We start from the raw sequence: 23189 nt of genomic DNA, 5'->3' as shown, positions 1-23189 counted from the left end.
GGGAATGGACAATCTCGATGGTTGTTGACGATGACACGGATGATGAAGAAGGTGCACGCGATGACATTGAAGGACTGCTTAATGATGCATTTGGAGATGTACCTCATGCTGAGGGTGTTACTGTAGGTCAAAATGAAGAGGCTAAAAAGTTTTACAATTTAATAGATGGGGCAAGTCAAGAGTTATACCCGGGTTGCAAGAAATTTTTTACATTATCTTTTACCATCTGTCTGTACTTGTTAAAGTGTTTACACGGTTGGAGCAATGCCTCCTTCACTTTACTTCTTGAGCTATTGAAAGAGGCAATGCCTGACATTAACATACCTTCATCTTTCCATAAGATGAAGGCTATGATAAGAGATTTAGGTTTTGATTATAAAAAAATTGATGCTTGTCCTAATGATTGCCTCCTATATAGAAAAGAACTAAAGGATGAAAAACAATATCGTGTGTGTGGAACTTCTCGATATACTAAAAATTCTAGTGATAATAGCGAGAACCAACCTGACAAGAAAGGTCGTTCTACTCCTGCAAAGACTCTGAGATACTTTCCTATAATTCTAAGACTTCAGAGATTATTTATGTACTCAAAGACGGCAACTAGTCTGAGGTGGCATGATGAGGAGCGCGTAAAAGATGGGACGTTAAAGCATCCTGCTGATGGCTTGGCATGGAAGAACCTTGATGAAATGGATGAATAATTTGCAAAAGAATCGTGCAATATTAGACTAGACTTGTCAAGTGATGGGTTCAACCCATTTCGTAGCATGAACATTTCATGGAGCATGTGGCCCGTGATGTTGATGGTATACAACTTACCTCTGTAGATGTGCATGAAATCCGAATATTGTATGCTTTCTTTGTTTATTCCTGGGTCACAATCACCTGGTAAAGACATTGATGTGTATCTACAACCATTGATAGAAGACTTGAAGTTGTTGTGGGAGATAGGGGTCGAAACTTATGTTGCGTCAAAGAATGAGACCTTTCAAATGCGGGCAGCTCTTTTATGGACAATCAACGATTTTCCTGCTTATGCTATGTTGTCTGAGTGGAGTACAAAGGAAAAATTGGCTTGCTCTTGTTGCAACAAAAATACCTATAGCTTTCAACTAAAACATAGTCGGAAGACAGTTTATATGGACCATCGTGTTTTTTTACCCATGGATCATTATGAATATTTTTCTAACTGCTTTTCTATATAATTATGTAAGGTAACAATGAAGATTAAGCAGTGAAGATTAAGATGATTATTATTGTGGTTTATTGGCTAAGATAGAGTACTGTTTAGAATCTTTACATATATGGTTGACTAATGACTTTTATTAGAAGATACTTATGTATGTAGGATATGTTTTTTTTTTTGTAGAGTATTACTTATGAATCATTATTATAAATATTTTTGGTTAGAGATAATTTTTATTATTTAAAGAAATTATTTAGTATAATTATGTATTTATTTTTATTTTATAATATTCAACTCATTTAAATAAAAACACAGAATTATTATACATGTAATCATATTATTAACTATTATGATGTATTAATAATTATTAGAAAATTATATATATATATATATATATATATATATATATATATATATATATATATATATATATATATATATATATATATATATATATACAGGAAAAAAAACGAGACCTAAGGCTACACTTATATACAATAGCTATAGTATACAAAAAAAAAAAACGAGAGACCTAAGGCTACACTTATAAAAAGTAGCCATGGTATACAATGTGGCTACGCTTTACAGGTGATGCAGTAGCGTCGAAAAGTGTAGCCTATTCTGGCAAAAATGAAAGCTGAAAAGCGTAGCCTTTGGTCCTGGACAGCATCACTTGGAAAGCGCACCCTATTCCCAAACGCCAAAAGCGTAGCCCTTGGTGCAGAAAAGCGTAGCCTTTGATAATAGGCAACGGCCAAATAGGAATCACCCCAAAAAGCGTAGCCGTAGCCCAGAAAGCGTAGTCGTAGCTTAAGGCATCATTTTTTTACTTTTGGCTACACTTTTCAAGTGTACCTGAATGAGTATTTTTCTTGTAGTATGTATTTGGGGGGACATTCTGGGGTTTGATGCTACATATGGAAGGAATTGGTACAAATATCCACTGTCTGTATTCTTGGGGGTTGACCATCACACGCGGATGGTTGTATTTGGCTGCACATCCTTAGTAACGAAGGGGAGGATAGTTATGTTTGGTTGTTGCAGGTATTTTTGGAGGCAATGAAAGGAAAGGAACCAAAATTTGTCATAACAGATAGAGACTTGACAATGAGAAACACAATCAATTTGGTGTTTTCACATGCTCATCATAGACTGTGTAGTTGGCATTTGCTAAGAAATGGCACTAGTGGCGTAGGACGTCCAAGGTTTCTTACTAACTTTTGCATTTGTTACCTTGATGTGGATGAGTTTGAGAAGTCATAGTCTAAAACAGTTGCTGAGTTTGGATTGGAGCATAATCATCGGGTTATTGACATGTATGAAAGAAAGCAGTTGTGGTTTAACACGCATATTAGGGTAAAATTTTTTGCTAGGTTGAAGACAACCTCAAGGCGTGAAGCGCTTAACATGCAGATAGGAAAATTTATACACAATGGATATAACATGAGGGAATTCGTTGAGCATTTTTAGCACTACCTAGAGTTCATGCGTAGGAGAAAGCTGGTCACAGACTTCAAGTCCGCGTATGAGGAACCTGTGGTCAAAACAAAGTTGGAGGCATTGGAGAGGTATGCAGCAATCGTGACACGAAAGAGGTTTTTGTCAAGGTTGCGAGAACGAACCGGTAGAGTGACTGGTTCAATGGTTCAATTATTTTACCGGGTCCAATCGGTTTAATTAAATACAAAATAAAATTATTAAAAATTTAATATATAATTTAAAATATAAAAAAACAATATCAATCATCAACAAAACTATTTCAAAAAATTTAATAAAACACCATCAACTATCATCCATCAAAATTTAAGAGAGCAGTGAAATACCATCAACAAAATTATTCAAATCAACCATCAACAACTATTCCAATTTCATAAAATTTATAAAAACCAAAAACTTAACAACAAAAGCAGCAACAACATTATTCTTCCCAAGTTCAGAATAAACAAATCAACACCACCATAAAAAACCAGCAATCAACAACTCAGAAATCAGAATCATTATCAAAATTTAACAATACAGTGAAGTACCATAGCTACTCAATAATTACTCAATAGTTACTCAATCAATTGCATGCTTTTTGAATCAGATTTCTGTGATTTAGGCACACATACAAAATACAATAAATTGATATAAATTACTTTCTCAATCAATTGCAGACAATTGGGGATGCAAGAAAGCAAGTTAGAGCAAAAACTTTCATGGTGAGGGTAGGGGATGTAAAAAGGATGGAGATGATATAACCAACAACAAATAAAGTGAGAGAGACCAAGAGTTGCAAGGCCATGTATCCTCCTGGAACCAGAATAAAACTGTGTAATATTGTCCATAAAAGTGTGAGAGAGTTTAGAATTTGTTAAATCGATGCACCGGTGCTTACCGGCAGTGAGGGAGGTGACGGCACGGCAATTACTCCATCGCCGAACAGAGAGATACGTCACAGTGAGAAAGAGATAGAGGGAGCTCGAAGAGGGACAGGGCAACATGAATAGCTCCGTGCAGGCCTTCGTGTGACACCGAGGAGAAGCAACCAGACCTTCCACAGGTAAAGACAGACACAGGCTCCACAACAAGGACAGGGCGGCTGACAATGAGGACGAGGACAGAGGATGAGCCAACCTTCTGGCAATGCGAGGAGAAGAGCCAACCTTCTGCTGATTTGCTCTAATAGGGTTAGGATTGGTGAGTGGGGCTTTGGGAGTTTCAGCGTTTGTGAGAGATTGAAGGGGGAGGGAGACATGGGTGTTTTGGCTTCTAGGCTGAGGGTTCTTTTTTCTTTTTGTTTTTTTTGTTTTTTTTTTTTTTTTGGGATCAAAAGGGCGCCGTTTTGAGGAGAGTAGTGAACCGGGAGTTCAAAAAATAGTTTGATTCAGTCGGTTCATCGGTTAATTATCGGTTCGACCAATTTTTTAACTAGTTTTTTGTAAGACGATTTTAGGCATCAACCGGACCGGCCAGATAACCAGTTCCCGATTAACTTAGTTGAATCGGCCAGTCCAAAGGTATTATAGTGTTTGACACTATATCATAACAAGTACAAAACGTCAAGAAATTGATTGTTTCGGTCAAATTAAGTAACCTCTATCTCTTCTTGAATATTAACTTTTAGTTGTTTTAGCCATATCATTTAGCACTAAACATATGCATATCATTAGTTAAAATAAATAGTGCCCTATAAATTTAAAAGACATTGAACAAACATTTATGATAAACTAATAATTTTTATTACATACAAGAATCAAGAGAAGTAATTTTTTGCCAAAGATAAATAAGTAAGAAAAAATATGAGTAAAAAGACTTACTAATGGTAAATTGGAGATTAAGAAAAGAAAAAGAAATATTAAAACATCACAATTTAAAAAAAACGTGAAAAAAGGAAAACAAAAAATTAAAACATCACTATTAAAAAAAATGTTAATATACATATGAATGGGACCGAAATTAAAGAATATATATGGATATAAAAATAAAAAATTATTACATGATTGTAGAATAAAAAATAATCATATATATAAAACGAAATAATTATAACAAAAAATAATTAATATATGTGATTTAAATATTTTAATAACCGATAATATAGAGTTTAACAAAATATAATTCATATATATTTTTATTTATGTATATGTATAGAATTATTTATGTATATGTATGTATATTAAGAAAAACTACTGTAATATATATATATATATATATATATAACAAAATTAATATATAAGGTTATGAAAAGTTGCATCCAAATTTGACAAGAACAAGACGACTTAGCTTACATAGAAATGGTTTTCATGGATAATAAGGTAAGTTGATTATTTTTCATGATTCTTTCAAGTGATACTAGGTCCATTTTGTAAATATTTTTTGTTCATATTTTAAGTTTATTTGATAAGTAAACCCTTGTACGAATCAAAGACAGTGCGATTTTATAGATTTATAAGTGCTAATAGCCTTTATATTTAATTTGTTTTATAGTGTGATAATAGCCAATATATTTGTTGGTGGATTTAACTATTACTATATTATTTATGATCACATTCAATATATATGTCTGATTTATTGAAAAAGTAGATTATTAAAACAGATTAATAACTATTTTAGAGTTAATCCAATTAACACTAGATTAAAAAAAATGCACAACATATTACTTTTTTATTAATCAAATTATTATATTTTAAAATAATTTTTAAAAAATAATTTAAAATTATGATTTCAATCTTATCACCTGCATAGCACAAATAATTACACTTGTTATTATAGATAAAAGCGTGTAAATAAGGATTTAAATATAATAGAAGATAATTAAAGAAAATATATTTACAAAAAAATAAATAAAAAAAATCATTTAAAGATATATTTGTCTCTCTCAAAAAAGATTCTATCATTCTCTCTAAATATTATAAAAATTAACTCTTTTTAATAATTTTCGTATTAACAGTCCTTTTTAATAATTAAATCTCTCTAATAGTCTTTTATAATAATTTTTCCTTTAAAATTTTTAAACTATTCCTCTTAATCTAACTCCACGTATTTCAATGTTCTGCCATTTTTTTCCTTTCATTTTTTTTCTAACATTACACTACACCTAACTATAATTAAATTAAGCCCTATCCCCATAATCGATCAAACTCAAATAGCTCTGGTCTTTCACTTTCTTTCTCTCTCTTCAAGAAGTTCTATTATCAAAAGAATTAATAAAACCATGATTGGTCAAAGAAACAACAACATTGTACAAATTAGTACTACAACATTCCAATATTAATATTTTAATGCTAGTTGAATAATTAAAATTTCTCCCACTAGAATCCCATCAATAATAGCCACCATCACCTGCCACTACTCTCTCCTTGTTTGTACCCGAACCAAACAGCAAAATCACCTGCACCTTATCAAATTCAACACTTGTCCCTCATTCATTCAATGCGGGAAACTCCATTGGCCGAACTACATTTATTCAATCACTACGACTGAACCGTGCGGGGCATGGATTTCTCTGTTATGGCGCACGACGGAGGAAAGGGACCTTTCAATTTTGGCGCCGTTCGTAATGGCTTGTGGAAGCTCGGAAATCCCGCATCGGAGAATAGAAGGGACTTGATTTGTTATCATTGGATGCATACAGGGAGATACTGAGATCGAAGATGTTAGATTCCTCTACCACTATAGTTGTAGCATTCTAGTTGGAGAATGTCGTTGGCACTACGACCTTGTTGTTAGAGTCTGTGTTCTAACAGCGTGAGTTAAAGAAGAAGAGAGACAAGGATAAATCCGAAGTGATTGTGGCGACAAGGAGCGACGTTACGAGGGTTCATGGCTATGACAGTAGCTATAGAATTTGGTGGATTCTTCGGATACTGCTTTTTATTGTTGGAAAGAGTTGGGACAGTGATAGATTTGGAATTGGGAGTGGATAAAATTAGAGTTGAGATTAAGATTAAATTAACTTAAAAAGGATAATTTAAAATCTTGAATAATTTTTTAAAGTTTGGATAGTTTTTTAATAAAAACTTATCTTTTATGGTGCAACATCAATTTTACCAACAAAAGTAATGAGATTGAGTGAAAACAACTAGCAATTATTGCTTTAGAGCAATTAAATCAATGATAGTTTATTCTTTTAACTTTTCATTTTTTTTGTGTGATTCTTTAACTTTTCATTGTTCTAGAGAAATTAAATCAATGATAAAAAAAATTATAAATATAGCCATGTCATGTTCATTTTGAGACTCATTTTTTTTCATATGAAAAATATTATAGTGTAGTGCAATGAAATGGACATGTGTTAAAAATTTTCACTGTTATGGTGTCAGTCCAAATCGCAACCTGCATTTTATCCTTTTCATTTGTTTTTTTTTATTATTATCAAAATAATAAAATGCAGTCTGCATTTTAGTTTTTTAAGATTTTTCAAATTTTTTATTTTCTTTTGGCCCAAACGCAGCCTGAATTTATAGATGGGCAATATTTAAATATTTTTTGAAACTCTAAAATGCAGCTTGTGTTTTTAATGTGTCGAAAGCTTTTTTTTTTTTTCGAAAGCTTCAAAATGCAGGTTGCATTGTGTTAAAAAAATATTTTAATCGAGAGCCTTGCCTAATCTCCTCACTTCACTTGTACTCCTATTTCTCTTCCTTGAACATATGTCATAATTGTGAGTTTTTTTGTCAATTAGTTGTGTCAAAAAAGTCAGGTTAGGTGAGGTTGAGGTTATAGAAGGTATTACAAATTTGCGAGCGTATTATAACGGTGAGATTATACCAAACACACACGAAGGAGTGACTTTTGTTTGTGAATGTCAGTTTTCGTTTGATATTCCATGCACCATTACAAAATGGTCTTTGTGATAATACAAAGTCACATTTCGAAAAGGGTGAGCAACATTTTATACAGAAATTCTGTACAAGTATTTGGTCGGCTGATACAGTTTCAAATAATGTCCATCACTACGACGCAAGCATGTAGCAGATGTTCTGTATTTATCAACAAACCCGATTTCACGTGCCGATAATAGAGCTGTACATTGAGTTCGAACAGTATACGGGGATGGACGCGGTTGGCGGGGAAGTCAATGTTGATGAGCTCGGGGATATGGACTGGGAAGAAGATAACAACAATAGTGAAAAGGAGTTCGAAGCCAACTATGAAGTCAATGACGAAAACAATGACGGAGACTTGGCAGGCAATCTAGCGGTGCAAAATGAAGCGGATATGATTGTAAGCCAGCACCGCTTTGGTGTTCTGTCTTTTATGCAGACTCTGGATCTCGAAGCCATGCATGCTCTGGAATTTTTCGAGTATGCGAATATAGGTATGTCGTGATTATTAATTAAAGTTACCACTACCATTTTATTTGCCTTGTCCGACTGACGGTGGTTCGCATGTCGTAGGTGAAGGCAATGTTGCGGCGGAAGATGGTGAGATTAGTGTCGGAATGGAATTTGGTTCTAGAGAGTCGGTGATATCTGCAATCAAAAGCTACACCATCTCTAGAGGAGTTTATTACACTGTTTATGAGTTTGAGCCGCGGATATTCTATGCGAAATGAAAGGATTATGGTGCAGGGTGCAACTCTATCTGACAGTCGTAGGTGATGCCCGTAATGCTGTGTGTACCACTTGTAGTACACCAGAGAAGATGAAAGTCGACAATCTCATCCCCTAACTGCAGTGTGTTATAGCGGCCAGATATCCACAAGTTAACCCATTGACTGTTCCTGTCTCTCTAGTCATGGTTCTGTGGGCCTATCAACCGCTTGTAATGATCACGACCAATCTCGAATGCCGGGTCTGGTGGAAGTTGTTGCAGCCCGAACTGTCGTCTAACTCGGTCTGTCAGATGCCACTCTATACATTCGAATGACACTAATGGCGACTTTGGGGAGCACATAAACAAATTTACAGCGAGGTAGTCAGGAACCCCCACTCCCATATACGGCCTCCATATAAACTGTACATTAGTAACCATGAGGCCGATTAGTAAAATTATTATTCTAAATAAGCAGCCTAACATAAATGGTTAAAACTTACATCGTTGACTCATGTCATCGAGCCCTCGCCTAAAATGCACAGTAGGCTTCCTTGTATATCTTGTATGCCGGCGCCAATGACTCCACCTAAACAAGATTAGAATGATTGCAATAAGAACAACAACAACAACAACAACAACAACAACAACAACAACAATAATAATAGTAAAAAAATACCGTCGCGCAAGTGGAACACCAACATCGACGAGTTGATCGCGGGGAATATGCGCCAGGAATGCCATACGCTCCCATGCCCAAACAAAAAGTAGTATGAGTGGCCTATCCATCTCTTTACAGTTGTATTGTGATGCATGACACAATGATCTGTATAAATGTACCAAACTGGCTGCCCCCCAACTGTATAGTGGAATCTAGTAGAAATTTCGAAGTAGAGGCAGAAACTTCGAGTTCAATAAAGTGGTAGACTTATCCATAAACACAACCGTTCCGAGCACGCAGAAAATGTGAGCCCGAATGTACCGCTCAATGGACTCCTGCGTGTCACACGGTTCGATGTCTGTACAATGCCGGACCCATACAAGATTTACCTTACCCAAGACATGATCGTGCGTACCGGACTCCCGACCAAAACAAGCGATGCAGTTCTCCACAAAAAACTGGCGACTGCTGTCTGTTCTACTCGTGACGGGATCCCCATTAACCGAGAGGCCAAGAATGTGTGTCACGTCTTCCAGCGTCACTGTCACTTCGCCGACTGGAAGGTGAAGCGTGTGGATTTTTGACCTCCATCATTCCATCAAGGCACTTAAGAGTGCAGAATGACATCTCATTTCGCCTACTCGTGAAATGTGTTGAAACCCAGTAAATACTAATGACGCTGCAGCTATCTCGTTAAAGGTCTTTGGCGGATCTAGTTTTCTAGGCAACAAATTTCTGATAACCTGCAAAAAAAAAATGATAATTATTAATATTACTTCATAATTATAATTAGTGTTAACAATAACATTAATAAAAGTATTAATACTTTTCTTAATAACTAACAACAACTATAACTATCACAATAATAATAATAATAATAATAATAATAATAATAATAATAATAATAATAATAATAATAATAATAATAATGTTCATAGTTTATAACTAACAGTATTATAAAAATACTAATAACAACAATAACAACAACGTTACCCATGATAATAATTATAATAAAGTTACTAATAATAATAATAATAACAATAATAATAACCATAACAAAGTTCTTAAAAAAAATACTCTGTTAATAATATATTAAAAATAACAGTTATTATTAGGACAAATCACATATATAAACCAAATGGAGGCAAATATTACACAATTTTACAAAAAAAAAAAAAAAAACGTTATAAGAATCTACCAGAAGGAGTATTTTATGTAATTCGAATCACTCAAATTCTAATTACAAGTGATCAACATAAATCGAATTGGACCAATTCGAATTATGCATGCATAGAATCCTAGGGTAATTCGAATCACCTTGATTCGAATTACACACACGAGTCACACTAATTCGAATCAGCCAAATTCAAATTAGCCCACCATTTGCTGCACATAGTAATTTGAAACAGGCTGTTTTGAATTACACACGGTTTACGCTGCCCATGGTAATTCGAATTACACTCATTCGAATTACAAAGCCTTTTCCTATAAATAGAGTTCGAATTGAGCCCATTCGAACTACAATCCCAAACCCCTGCCCCACCAAATCCCATAGAAAACTCTTTCCCTACGAATCTAAAAAGTGTTCAACATCATATTCAGCTGCGGGATAACCTGGACCGACTTTATCATTTGGATGGGGTCGCCCATATAGCTGCTGTCATCAATGAAGAGGTTAGTGCACACTTTTTCTTTTAAAATAGGATTTAATGTGTTGTTTTTATATTTTTGCTTTTTGTTTGTTATAATGGTAGTCATTATTTGTCGTTGTTAAGTTAGATAGAGTGGTTATATTAGTGATTACAAATAAATAAAAAAGTATGAGTAGTAAGGATAATAGAGGGTGAAACTTATTTATAGTAAGATTTTTTTTTGTTAATATGAATAGTAATTATTGAAGTAAATTTTTTATGTTAATATTATACTATTTTTTAAGAAAATATTTTTGAGAAAATATTTTTTTTATTAGGCCCAATTTGATGTATATATGATGTTATTTTCCATCTTAACGCGTAACATTATTTGGTAGAGTACAAGTTGTATTATTTAGATTAAGATATGCATTAGTGAATGATGTTGTATAAATATGTTCCGAACTGAGAGACAATCTGATACATTCTTTATGCAGCCCCACCGATGTATTATGAGCATGCGACGGCAGCAGGGTATGCGCCTGGACGAGAGGATCGTTTCGTATTTGCAGATGGCCGGTTTATACCATCTTACAAGGCTGAACGAGAGCTAGTTTAGGTTGGATGAGGCCCTGGTTAGTGCATTCATGAAGCGGTGACGTCCGGATATGCACATGTTTCATATGCCGTTTGAGGAGTGTACGATTACACAGCTGGGTGTATTGCCTCCTTTGAACTGCATCCAGAAGTTCGCAATGAACTGCAGCTGGTTCCAAGAGACATTCGGAGAGCTTCCTTATAGAGCCAATGAACCCACTGTTAGGAGGTATGCTCGGGCCTATATCATGATACTGTTGGAGACTCAACTATTTAGTGATAAGTCTGGTACTCGCATTCACATTAGGTGGCTGCCATACGTAGCCAGGTTTGAGGACATGGGTGGGTACAGTTTCTCTCTCGTGGTTATACCGGTGCATGTGCCGCGTGGCGAACAAACACGTAGTGAAGTTAGCTAGATCGTTACAGCTACTTCAGTCATGGATCTTCTGGCAGTTTTCTGGATTCAGACCCACTGGATAGATACGTTCGGCTGGCCTTTGGCCTCGAGGTACTATTATATTCAAATGCTTTATTTGTCATAATTATTAGGTGTTAGGTTCATTATATGCTATTATTTTATCCTATTCATAATTTTTCTATTCTATTATTTGGTTTTAGCTTCATTTAGTGATAAACTGGGTGTGGGTTGCAGGTGGTCAGGTCACAACCCTATAGCGAGCGAGAAGGGACCTCGAGCTGCGAGTTGGAGGCTCAGGATAGATCTCTTACAGGCCGGGGATGTGAGTATTTCAACCACTCCTTATAATTAAAATCTCTCTTAGATTAGCAACGCTGTATAATCAATGATGACGTTTCATAACTTTTTCTATTCACAGTTTATTTGGATGCCGTATAGCTCTCATGACGTAGTTCAAGTTGTGCATCCGGAGATATTGGAGCCTCAGCATACGGCGTTATAAAGGTTTGTGACAGCGTTAATATATTTTGCTGTCATAAAGTGGCACCAGATAGATCGGGTGCTACCGCAGTTTGGTGGAGTACAGCCTCGACCCCGAGCCGCACTAGACATCGACTTTTTGATGTTGAAGGATGGCAGAGGTGGTGATCGTTGATTCTCATACAGCTTGCAGTTTTGGCACCTTCATTCGGACAACTGGGCAGATCATGTGCTTAGGTTTGATGTTGTGCCAGACCCAGGTCCGTAGCATGAGTTTCTGGATTGGTGGAGCCAGCATGGCAGGAGATTCCTGTGACCTGAGCTCTTTCTCGGTAACCCCAGGGCCGTTCCTATTCCGGTCGAGGCGACTCAACGAGGTGCAGGTCGAGTTCCTGACATAGATTGGGTGGATGATGTTCCAGATAGGCGTCGTGTTGAGCGAAGAGCTCGTATTGGGACAACCAAACCCTCCTATAAGTCGGCCTAAACACGAAATATGCCTCTGTCGCATTCAGAAGTACCTTGATACAGACGGCTGCATCAGCTCTAACCATTGGCAGGATGTAGGCCGAGATCACATGATAATAAGACTCTTGTGATCGCTCGAGATCGACGTGGCCAGACAAGTATAAGGTCCATTGTACCGTTTTACCTCCCAAATACCTCTACGCCAGTAGAGACTGATCCTAATCAACCATGTGCACCCGTTGCCAAATTCCGTACACTTCCCAAGGTACTTGCGATAATCGGACTCGACCACTTTGTACTGTACCCCGAGTCGGATGCTATATGTCTTCACGCTTAACATGGCCTCCTCTTTATCCTGAAACTTTGATAGACCTCCGGTACCCTGAGTATCTTTGGCACCAAATCCAATAGGTTTGCCAGGAATCCCCTCCTGCTCATGGCATCCAAGTCCAAAGATGAAAAGTGCAGGGGGTACTACTGAGTCCCTGAGCTGGATGCTCCATCAGCCCTAACTGAATTACTCGCTACTATGTCATAACCGCTATCATCGGCAATGATGTCCGGCTCCACATCATCAGTGTCATCATCATCCGACAATGCATCGTCTATACCATCTGGTGTCCCACGCTATAATGAAACCGGCGCCCTATCAATAATACCAATTTTTTCGTCACCACTGCGGTTGAGATCAACTACGAAGGACGGGGAGGCAATCACCACTTCCTGAGGTGCAATCACAGGCACGGATGAAGATGCACCAATAGGTCTCGAACTAGAACAGGCTGTCGTTGTTGGAGTTTGGGTATTCCAGTTTGAACCACCTGAACTAAAGAGCACATCTACAAGCTTTGCCAACAGCTCAGGTGTCTTGACCTCGGGAAACTGCCGACGACAATGGAATAGAACCTCCAAATCCTTGTCACTCCCTATGACAAACAAATCGTATTTCACATCATCTCGCAGAACTGAGATCGGAATGCGATAAAATAACTTCGCAACCCGTTTCACACGTTGTAACCCCAGTTTCTGTATTATAGAATTCAGGAAGTCAGCGAAGCTCGTTGTAGGTTTCAGAAAAATACTGAGGGGATCCTTGTGAGTAAACTTAATACCAGAACGTGTTTTTTTCTTAATTAACCCTCTATAGTGCACCAACACTAAAAAACTTTCCTCACTAACCATTGTGTTTCACTCTAATGGGAGGAATTCACGTTCACACCATATTTATACACGTCGGGGGCTTGATAATTCGAAGCAGTCAATTTCGAATTATATATATATATATATATATATATATATAAATCGAAACAGACTCATTCGAATTACTAAAGCCCTCCTTGCATGCATAATTTGAATCACTCTGATTCGAACTATCCTAACACTACATGCATGCATAATTTGAATTACAAGCATCACTACTAATTCGAATTGGTCTAATTCGAATTACTTTTGGTTTTTCTAATTCGAATGGGGCTCATTCGAATTACATAAGGTGCTTTTGAGAAATCCAGGTAACGTTTTTAAATTTGGTAGAATTGTGTAATTTGATCCTCCATTTGGTTTAATCGTACATTTTGTCCTTATTATTATATTAAAAAATAATAATAAGAACAAGATAATGATAATTTTATAAATAGTATTATAATTATCATAAAAATAATAATAAATTATTAAAAAATAATAAAAAATTATTAAACAGTATTATAAAAATTAACAATATACTAATCACAGTAATAATTTTTTTTCAGAGACTTAATCATAATGATAATTACTCAAATACAATGAAAACACAAATGATAATAACAATAATAATAACAATAATAATAATAATAATAATAATAATAATAATAAAATTATTAGTTAAAGCACAAATACATAAAATACAAATAAATATATTTATTTATTCATCATAAAATAAAAAAAAAATACTTATCGATTGAGGATGATCCAGATATTCAATAATATGTTCTTCAGTTTTGGTAAAATCACGAACCATTTTTCCTTCCTCTCTCTCTGAAACCCTAACCCTTCACTGAAACCTAACCCTTCACACCTAACCCTTCACACCTAACCCTTCACTGTATTCTTCTTCCTCCCACACTTACCCTCAATGCACAACCTTCCTCAATGTTTCACACTTGGTGCGTTGCATGCAAAAACGGTTGCACACTTGCACTTCACTTCTTCACTTGTAAACTTCCTTTATAATTTACATGGGGACAAGAAATCTCAAATCTGCATTTGTACATTTCTCATTTGGAAGATACCAATAATTATACTTATAAACAGATAGAGCGGAAACCGTTATTAAGATACTTCCTTGGACTTAAAAAGATGATAGATCATTGCATGATACACAATTTACATTAAGGTGGAGCAAAACAGATAAAAGAAATATGGGTCGAGCTTGGCTAATGGCTACTTAGTTCTCAGAGCTTCATGAATTCTTCAACGCTGATAAAGCATCCTTTGTTGCCGATGAGATAACAGCGTCTGAAGCATTTGGCAAATAATAATACTTCCCTGCAGTATAGAGGGTTGTTTTTTTAATTTATTATTAATGCAGAGATTTGAGAAATGAATTGATTCAGCAACTTTGTACAATTTCACAAACCTTGGGCAACTCTAGCAATTTCCTTGGCGAAACCCGTTGAGACAAACTTATTTTCGGTGTCGATGACAAGGAGCGACATTCCGGCTTTGTAGATTTTCCCAGCCACCTCAAGAATTTCATCCTTTATACAAAACAAAGTTAACGATCAGTTTTAGAGCAAGACAAGGTGGAACCAACAGAATTCTTTTAGGGACTAGCAAGAAAGGTAAAATAGGAAGTTGAAATTGTTGGTCATATCCTCATTCCGTACCTTCAAATCTTGAGCTGAAGGTTTGGGGGCATCAGAGGCAGCAGCAGCTTCCGGGTCAGTTGATCTTTTTAGGGATATGTTTGCTCTGCCATCAGTGATTGCAACAATCATCACACGCCCAACATCACCACTTTTTTCGGCATTTAATCCAACCCTAACAGCCTAAAGATTTACCATAAAAGGAACATCAGGCTTAAGAAGATTTAGATGAACGTTAAAGCATCATAGTATGTCATAACACTAAGGCATTGTTTAATCTTTACAACATGAATCAATTATGTGGCAGTGTTATGACATTTTACTGTACTAAGCAGGCATGATTTGCATACCGTGGTAAGGCCATGGGCAAGAGGTGAACCTCCACCACATGGAAGCCTTTCAAGCCGTTTCCTTGCCATTGCAATTGATCTCGAAGGTGGCAAGAGAACTTCAGCTGCATCTCCACGGAAGGGAATTATAGATACCTATGTATCAAGAGCAAATAACCATTATTTATTAGTCAAGGGATCCCTTTTTTTGTTTCTTTGGAATAAAAATTAGCATGTTATTGAACAAACAGAAAAAGGAAACATGTTTTTCTGTTAAGTCCGGCACATATATTCTTTGATGTGCCATAAATTTTAAACTAATATATATTAAATTTAGCTGCACCAGTTGAATCATACAGGCAACTTAAATGTTTTCTTCTAAAAGTATTCTGTGTTCAAAGTATTGCAATATCATTATCCCATATTTGGGACCTTGTATATAAAACCTACAGGATAGGGAGCACATGTACTTTCTGCATATTTTGATGCTTCATTTTCATTCACCATTAAATTATAAAGAGATTCCTCTTCAACGTTAAAAACATGAGACCTGCTCACCTGATCCCTGCTTGTATAACTTTCAGCCAGAAGTTTAAGTGCTGCACCTTTCGCATTCTGCATCCTGTTCAATGCCATGCTTCCACTTGCGTCAACTACAAATATCACCTGCAGTAATTATAGATTTTAGACTAAGGAAACAAAAGCTTGTATAAAAGCTTACCATAACAAACTTCACTTCAGACTACTTTTGATTTAGATTATCCATATTAGAGTATGCAAAGTGCAATTATCTAAAATGATTACTTTTTACTTTATAGTAAAATACTTCAAATGTAGATATACATACCAAAGCTCCAGCTTTTCGCGCCATTCTCTTCGCCCTCATGTCAGTTTTCTCAACAAATACTTTTCTACGACTTTCAGAGTCTTTTGCCCTCCGCAACTTTTGGTAAGGTGCAGCAGCTCTAAGGGTTGCATCAACTGCTAATCTCTTTACAGGGCCCTGCAAATGGTAATGACATTTGTGGAAAAAAAGCATATCAAATATAAGGTTGTAATGAAAAGAAGTAATCTTGATTCAATTACTTTTTAGCAAAAATATAGTCAAACTAGAATAAAATGATACAAATGCAACCCAATACAGTTTACAAACTAATCAAATCATTAAATTATATAACCTAAAGGCATTCATCAATGTTCCAAGAAAAAATTAGAAACACCTGCAAATCAGACAGATATTTGATATTATCTTTTTTGATTGTAGGAAAAATGAATGACTTTTGGAGTAGCTGACCTTTGGAAGCATTGGCTTGATGTACCGGCCTCTATCCTCTGAAAATATGACATTCTTTGCCCTTCCAGCCCTCCCACGGCGTCTCTGAGCTTGTTGGGCAAAGAAGAGAAGTTTCTCATCTACCAAGCCACCTTCAGCATCAAAGATAAACTCTTCGGGTAATTGCTCTTGCTGCTGCTCATTCTCTTTATCATTTTCATCCTGTGCAGAATGAAAAATATTTAAAATTGTATAAGAACAGCAAGGTGGATACTAAAAGAATTAGGAAACCCACTGAACAGGAATGGCTAATATATTTTCTGGCCAACATCTATTGCTTTCAAAAACATATTGTAATCAAAGTTTTGTTGACTTGAAAGATGCTTTACTCAACCTCTTGTTCTTCCTCTTCATTCTGTTCATCGCCTTCTTGGTTTTGGGGAGGAGGAGGTGGAGGGGGAGGCTGCTGATTTTGCTGCTCTGGTGGGTTCTCACTAACAATTGACCGGGGAAGAATAACCAGTTCAACCTGTATCAAAAAAGAAATGTTAAATAATTTATCAGAAAGACTGTTTATTTTAGAAAGTAACATTGATGTGCGAAACTTGCACTTAAAGAAAGCTTACAGCTTTTTTCAGGTCATCCACATAAACCTTATCACGTCCCTCCAGAGCAGCTAAGCACTTTGCAACACGAGCAGCATATAGCTCAGCTCTGTGCCCCTGTTGTTCATAATAACTATTTAAAATGATCAATCCATATGATGAGGGCTTTCAAAAAAATGGCTTGGTATAACTACTGTGATCACAGAGCAATTTTTTTTTCTCTCTCTCTATTGAATTAAGTATATTTGTAGATGACAAAACAAGATGTCAGAATGCTTCAACATTCTTTTTAAAGTTTTATCTCTTATTGAAGCAAAAGTTCAACTACTTCTGTATCTTTAAAAACTGTAGCAAAAAATTTGAAGGATGTATTTATCTGCAAATAACAAAAGAATGAGACTTCCATGCTAATGTATTTCACAAGACAGAAGAATCAGTTACCACCCTCAAGGGACAAAATGTTCTGAAATGAAATCAATATAGGATCAAAGTAATCACGATCAGTTCAAATAACTTCTGGATATCTCCTGCGACACATCAAATATATAAAAAATTTGTGCTGAAATTTAACAGGTTATAGAGATTTAACCTGGCAACCACCTCGTAAAGCTTCGAAAACCAGGTACTTCAATTGTTCTCTGCTAATGGAAACATCCTTTAGATACTCCCTAGCCAAGATGATCTGCAGTAGGAAAATATTGCAAATACTATAACATTTAATTGACAACCTACAGATAAAAGCTAATATCAACAAACCTTAAAAAGAACAAGGGCCAATAAATTTTGTAAATTCAGTTGTTTGGTTGTAGAATATACATATCTCCGCCTTAAAAAGCAAAGTTTTCTGATAAATGCCTATGGCTTCTGCCTATCAATCTTGAGTTCTTGACATTATCAGTTTTGAGAAAATGTCATTTTAGTTATAGCCCCGCCAGAAAAACTATAGTAGTAGTATAACATCACTTTTAGGTGTTTTCATTTCCTAAGTTCATATATCAGTCCTAAGGCTACTCTTATTTATTCTCTTCATTTTCCCTCCTAGAAATACCTGAGTTTTTGCACTGTCTGTTTCCTCTTCGACCATTTTAAACACTTGGCTACTCTTTTCCTGAAATTCTGTAGCAATTCCAACAGCAGCAACGCGTTCTTCAAAACTCATTGGAAGATCTGCGCTGCAGATGGGTGCGTAGTTAGAAATAAGATAGCTGGTCAAGATGTGGAAAAGAATTCCATGTTCGAGGAAATAATTTAGTACACTCTTGACATCCCCACCCTAGGTCTTGGACCTCCCTCAGCAAACAAAAGAGACCATGAAGAAAGAAAAGGGGGGTGTCAAAGCAATCAGTACCTCAAATTAATTGCTACACGATCTAATAGATGTTCACGAACAGCACCCTCTTCTGGATTGTAGGTAGCAATCAAGAGGGGCCTGCAGGGGTGCTTGAAGCTGATTCCCTCGCGTTCGACAATATTGACTCCTTCAGTCAGTACATTAAGGAGCAAATTACTAATACCCTCATCCAAAAGATTGATCTCATCAACATATAAAACACCTCTATGAGCTTCCGCTAGTAGGCCAGGCTGGAAAACAGTTGTGCCTGTTTTCACAGACTCCTCAACATCAACCGATCCAATGAGTCTGTCCTCTGTGACTCCAAGAGGAATCTAAGATATAAATGAATACATGAGGATTTTCTTCAATAGAAAAATAACTCTCCCATATACAGTTAACAGAAAATGAATGCTGGATTATTGACACTACCTGCACAAAGGGAGACTTTACAATACGAGTTTTAACATTTCCATCGGAATCATATTCCACGCGCTGGTCAAGACCATCTTCCCACCTACAATTACAAATACTGTTACAACTTCCTAGTTCCTATCAGGATTATGATTGATAAAATTGCTACTATAGTCGACATCGAATCTAGCAAAATGAAGGTGAGTGAGCTTACTCTTGAGGGGAAGATGGATCAGCATTTGCAATGGAACCAAGGACAACTTCAATAGGTGGGAGGACCGCGTGCAATCCACGTGCCATGACAGTTTTGGCGGTTCCACGCCTACCAGAAATGGCAATTCCACCAATGGCAGGGTCAATGGCGCCAAGCAACAGAGCAGTTTTGATAGCATCTTGGCCAACAACGGCGGCGAGTGGGAAGTAGTGTCTTCCGTAATTAGAAGACTCTGGAATTTCACTCTCTGCAGCGACAACAGCTCCATTTTGGGATTCAGAACGGATCCTCTGAATGCGCGAATTATTTGAACCGAATCTCAGAGCGCAATAGAGAGGAGAGCGAGATTGAAGAGTAGGAACATTCGAGAAGGTTGGAGCTGCTAGAGTGAATGACAGTGCGAAACCCATTGCTGTTCTTCAGAGACTCTGACTATCATCAACTCTCTTATCCGTTTGTTCTCTCCCAATAGCTACCTCTCTCTCTCTCTCTCTCAATAAGTTAAAAAATAAATAAATTACTGGTAGGTTTATCCTCTAACGTGCTTGAACGTAAAAACTAAAAACAAACACACCCTAACATCGTAATTTTATGTAATGTATTAGGGTGTGTTTGGGATTCACGTTGGAGAAGAGAGAAGCCCGTTTGAGTGTTTTGAACGTCTCACTTTTATGTTTGGCAATTTGTTAGAACTCTAAACCCAGAAGTGCTTTTATCTCTGAACGTACGTTCACGTGAAGCTAAAATTTCTTGCTTCTGCGTTCACGTTGAGAAAGTTGATTGTCGTTGGAGTAATTAAGTGAAAAATTTATTCTGTTTCTACCAATCCTACCCTCTATTCTCTTCTATAAAAAAGATGCAAGTAACCATAACTTTCACAGTAGTTCTTCGTTTATTTGTTGTGTATGTTCTTTGTTTTGAATTTTTTTTTTCTATCAAAATTTTTTAGATCTGTTTCAATCACTGCTAAGATAAAAAATTTAATTGTTTTTTATTATTTTTAGTATTCTCTTTTATATTTTGATTTTTATATTTTTTATTGTATTTTTTTATTTATACGATAAATATTTTTTATATTATTTTTTTAGTATTTTGATGTTATTTTTTTAGTGCTCTATTATATTTTTATTGTACTTTTTTATTCATATGACAACTATTGTTGATATAAATTCTTATTTTTATTAATTTTTATTATTTTTTGTTTATATAAATTCCTTTTTTTCTATCCTTTATTGTACTATATTTATGTTGTGTATAAAATTTTTTATTTTTTTATTTTATTTTATTCATATCAATTTTATTTACTTCTTATTGTAATTTTTTTGTTCATATGATACATGTTGTTGGTTGTAATTATTATATACTATGTTTGATATGAAATTTTTTTCTTTTTTTTTTGTTTTTATTGTATTTTATTTTATTTTTTATTATATACTAAATATAAGTAACAAAAGAGTCATAAATAATAAAAATGTATATTCCAAAATGATATAAATTAAAGAGTAATAAAGTACTAAAAAGATTATAGAACATTTTCTTTTTGTTTGACATTATAGAATGTATAGTACGTACTCTCTTTTATAATTTTATTTTTTATTGTATTTTTTTCTCAAAAGATAGATATTATTTTATTATTATAAAATAATAATATTTATTTATATGATAAATATTTTTATTATAAAATGAATTACTAAGATCTATTCAAATATCTAAAGTAAAATGATAGGATAATATAAAAAAAAAGTATTTAAATTGATGTCTCTTTTAGTAATTTTTTCTCTAAAAGTGATTTTGAGTAGCAAAATCCAAACAACATTTATTTTATTATAATCCATTTTAATATAAAGATTGTCAAACATAAATCACGTTAATACAAACTTACTTTTCATCAAAATCAAGTTTGCAAAATCAATTCTATGCAAACTCTCGTTTACTCCAAACACACACTTATTTTCATTCAAAATATTTTATTTTAGTTTTATAGTTAAAATTAATTTTTTTTCATTTTTTATTATTTTATAATTTTCGTTCTTAAATTACTAGAACAACTATAGTGACTACTATAATTATAACTTTTGTCATTATTTAAAAAAAATTATAATAAAATAAAGGATATTTTAAAAAAAAATTTAAAGTTTACCTAGATGACCACAATAAAAAAAATATTCAGAACAAAAATAAAACGTTCCAAACATTAAAAATTAAATCGAGACTTAACACAAACCTTAAAAACTAAGATAGTTAAAACAATACTTTAGCTTTAAAAGAATTTTAATCATCATATAGTTCTTACTTTTTTATTATATTAAATAAATTATTACTTACATCAAATGTTTTTTTTTTTTTGGCAAAGTCCAAATGCTTAAGAGCTGTTTTCAAAACGGAAATTGTGGTGGCTGAGGCATATGATGCAATGGCAAAGGTGTTTGCCTCAAACTAAACCACACCAAATTCAAATTCTAACAGTACTAGCTAGGTTAGTGTGTGTGAGTGTGTTTGTAGATCCAAAATAAAAATAAAAAAAAAAACGAAAATTGTGTATTTATTCGCTACTCGGGGAAGAAAGCAAATGATGAATGTTCGGATTTTTTGTTTCGCTCGAATATTATATAATTAATAAAAAAACTTGACCACACATATGATGCAACAAATTGTGGGGAATGGATCTTTTCAATTATTGAAAAAAATTGAGGCAATAAAGTGTGATCTATAATCCTTGGATGTATTCTCTCTCATGTTTTCTTTTGGTCCCACTTATAACAATTAATGGTGAAAAATCACACTTTACTCTCTCAATTGTTAAAAAAAATTAAAAGGATCCATTTCGCAAATTGTGCCAATGAGGAGTGTTAGGGGCCAACAACTTTTGTAATTTGTAACCATTAAATAGTCATCAATAATATTTTTAATGGTGTGAAATTTCATCCAATGGTGTAGAATTACTCACTTTTCTTTTACTGATTACATGCTGGGCAGAATTTAATAAAATAGTAAATACAAAAGGTCTACGTGCGAATTGCCAATTTGGAACTTTGGAAAATAACAAAATAAAATATTTATAAAAACTAAATTTTGTATATTTTCTCTTCCCCGGAATTTGGTACACATTTTTCGCATATTCTAAAGTAATAATACCATAACATAAAAATAAAATGCTACAACCGAGTTCAATTCCCAACTAATAACAATTAGATAATTAAAAAAAAATTAAAGATGAATTAAATCCTCCAGCATAAGATAGGGAATATCATGTTCTTCCTCTAGTGGATTCTCATTGAGGACTTTCCAATAAAGAATAACCAGTCCAATCAAATTTATATAAATAGATATGTTTAAATAAAATGTGATAGAACATGAATTGGAACAAGATGCTATGATTGTACTAAAATTGCAAGACATTAACATTTAACTTCACTTCTTTTCAAACATGTCATTCGAAAATAGCAACCGTGACCAAAACGGCAAACTAAAAATAGTTTGTATTTATCCATTATTAAGATTAAGATTTAGAAAGGAAACTTGCCAACTTTACCGAATGACAAACATGGCTTTGTCTTTCTCTTATGTTATGTGGCCTGTGTTTTTCTTTTGCTTTGAAGAATCCAGTTTTTTTTTTTTTCTTTTTTTCTTTTTAGAGTTCAACACAATAATTTAGAGTTCAACACAATAATGTGAATCATACTATCATAGTACAACAATGTGTAATATAGTTCAAACGAAAAT

At 34.6% G+C, this 23189-nt stretch overlaps 2 protein-coding genes across 2 annotated transcripts; both read right to left on the bottom strand.

Moving 5' to 3' along the window:
• Positions 1–12168: 12168 nt before the first annotated feature.
• On the bottom strand, positions 12169–13640 carry LOC107640261 (uncharacterized). The gene is made up of 4 exons (XM_016343799.1): positions 13176–13640; positions 12972–13085; positions 12643–12888; positions 12169–12492 (listed from the first exon to the last, which is right to left on the bottom strand). Exons 1-4 carry the CDS (start codon positions 13638–13640, stop codon positions 12169–12171), a joined length of 1149 nt encoding a protein of 382 aa, XP_016199285.1.
• A 1002-nt stretch (positions 13641–14642) lies between these two features.
• Positions 14643–19958, bottom strand: ALB1 (ALBINA 1). The gene is made up of 14 exons (XM_016346703.3): positions 19467–19958; positions 19271–19355; positions 18857–19173; positions 18557–18680; positions 18098–18190; positions 17530–17625; positions 17298–17432; positions 16925–17125; positions 16478–16633; positions 16189–16296; positions 15652–15786; positions 15323–15484; positions 15073–15193; positions 14643–14981 (listed from the first exon to the last, which is right to left on the bottom strand). The coding sequence occupies exons 1-14, from the start codon at positions 19874–19876 to the stop codon at positions 14896–14898; spliced, it is 2229 nt and encodes a 742-aa protein (XP_016202189.1). The 5' UTR covers positions 19877–19958; the 3' UTR covers positions 14643–14895.
• Between the last annotated feature and the right edge of the window lie 3231 nt (positions 19959–23189).

The sequence above is a fragment of the Arachis ipaensis genome, chromosome B5 (genome assembly GCF_059453495.1).
Source record: "Arachis ipaensis isolate K30076 ecotype BB chromosome B5, ASM5945349v1, whole genome shotgun sequence".
Taxonomy (NCBI): domain Eukaryota; kingdom Viridiplantae; phylum Streptophyta; class Magnoliopsida; order Fabales; family Fabaceae; genus Arachis; species Arachis ipaensis.
The sequence above is the reverse complement of the archived record's forward strand: the minus strand, read 5'-3'. Positions and strand labels throughout refer to the sequence as shown.

What these genes read in the sequence shown, in the direction of transcription:
- LOC107640261 (XM_016343799.1), bottom strand. Translation starts at nt 13,640, where the DNA reads ATGGTTAGTGAGGAAAGTTTTTTAGTGTTGGTGCACTATAGAGGGTTA. An exon ending in TGATTGCACCTCAGGAAGTG is followed by an intron (nt 13,086 to 13,175) that starts GTGATTGCCTCC and finishes GTTTCATTATAG; the next exon opens with CGTGGGACACCAGATGGTAT. An exon ending in GGCGTAGAGGTATTTGGGAG is followed by an intron (nt 12,493 to 12,642) that starts GTAAAACGGTAC and finishes TGAATGCGACAG; the next exon opens with AGGCATATTTCGTGTTTAGG.
- ALB1 (XM_016346703.3), bottom strand. Translation starts at nt 19,876, where the DNA reads ATGGGTTTCGCACTGTCATTCACTCTAGCAGCTCCAACCTTCTCGAAT. An exon ending in CGTGTAGCAATTAATTTGAG is followed by an intron (nt 18,681 to 18,856) that starts GTACTGATTGCT and finishes ACCCATCTGCAG; the next exon opens with CGCAGATCTTCCAATGAGTT. An exon ending in CGCGAAAAGCTGGAGCTTTG is followed by an intron (nt 16,297 to 16,477) that starts GTATGTATATCT and finishes TAATTACTGCAG; the next exon opens with GTGATATTTGTAGTTGACGC.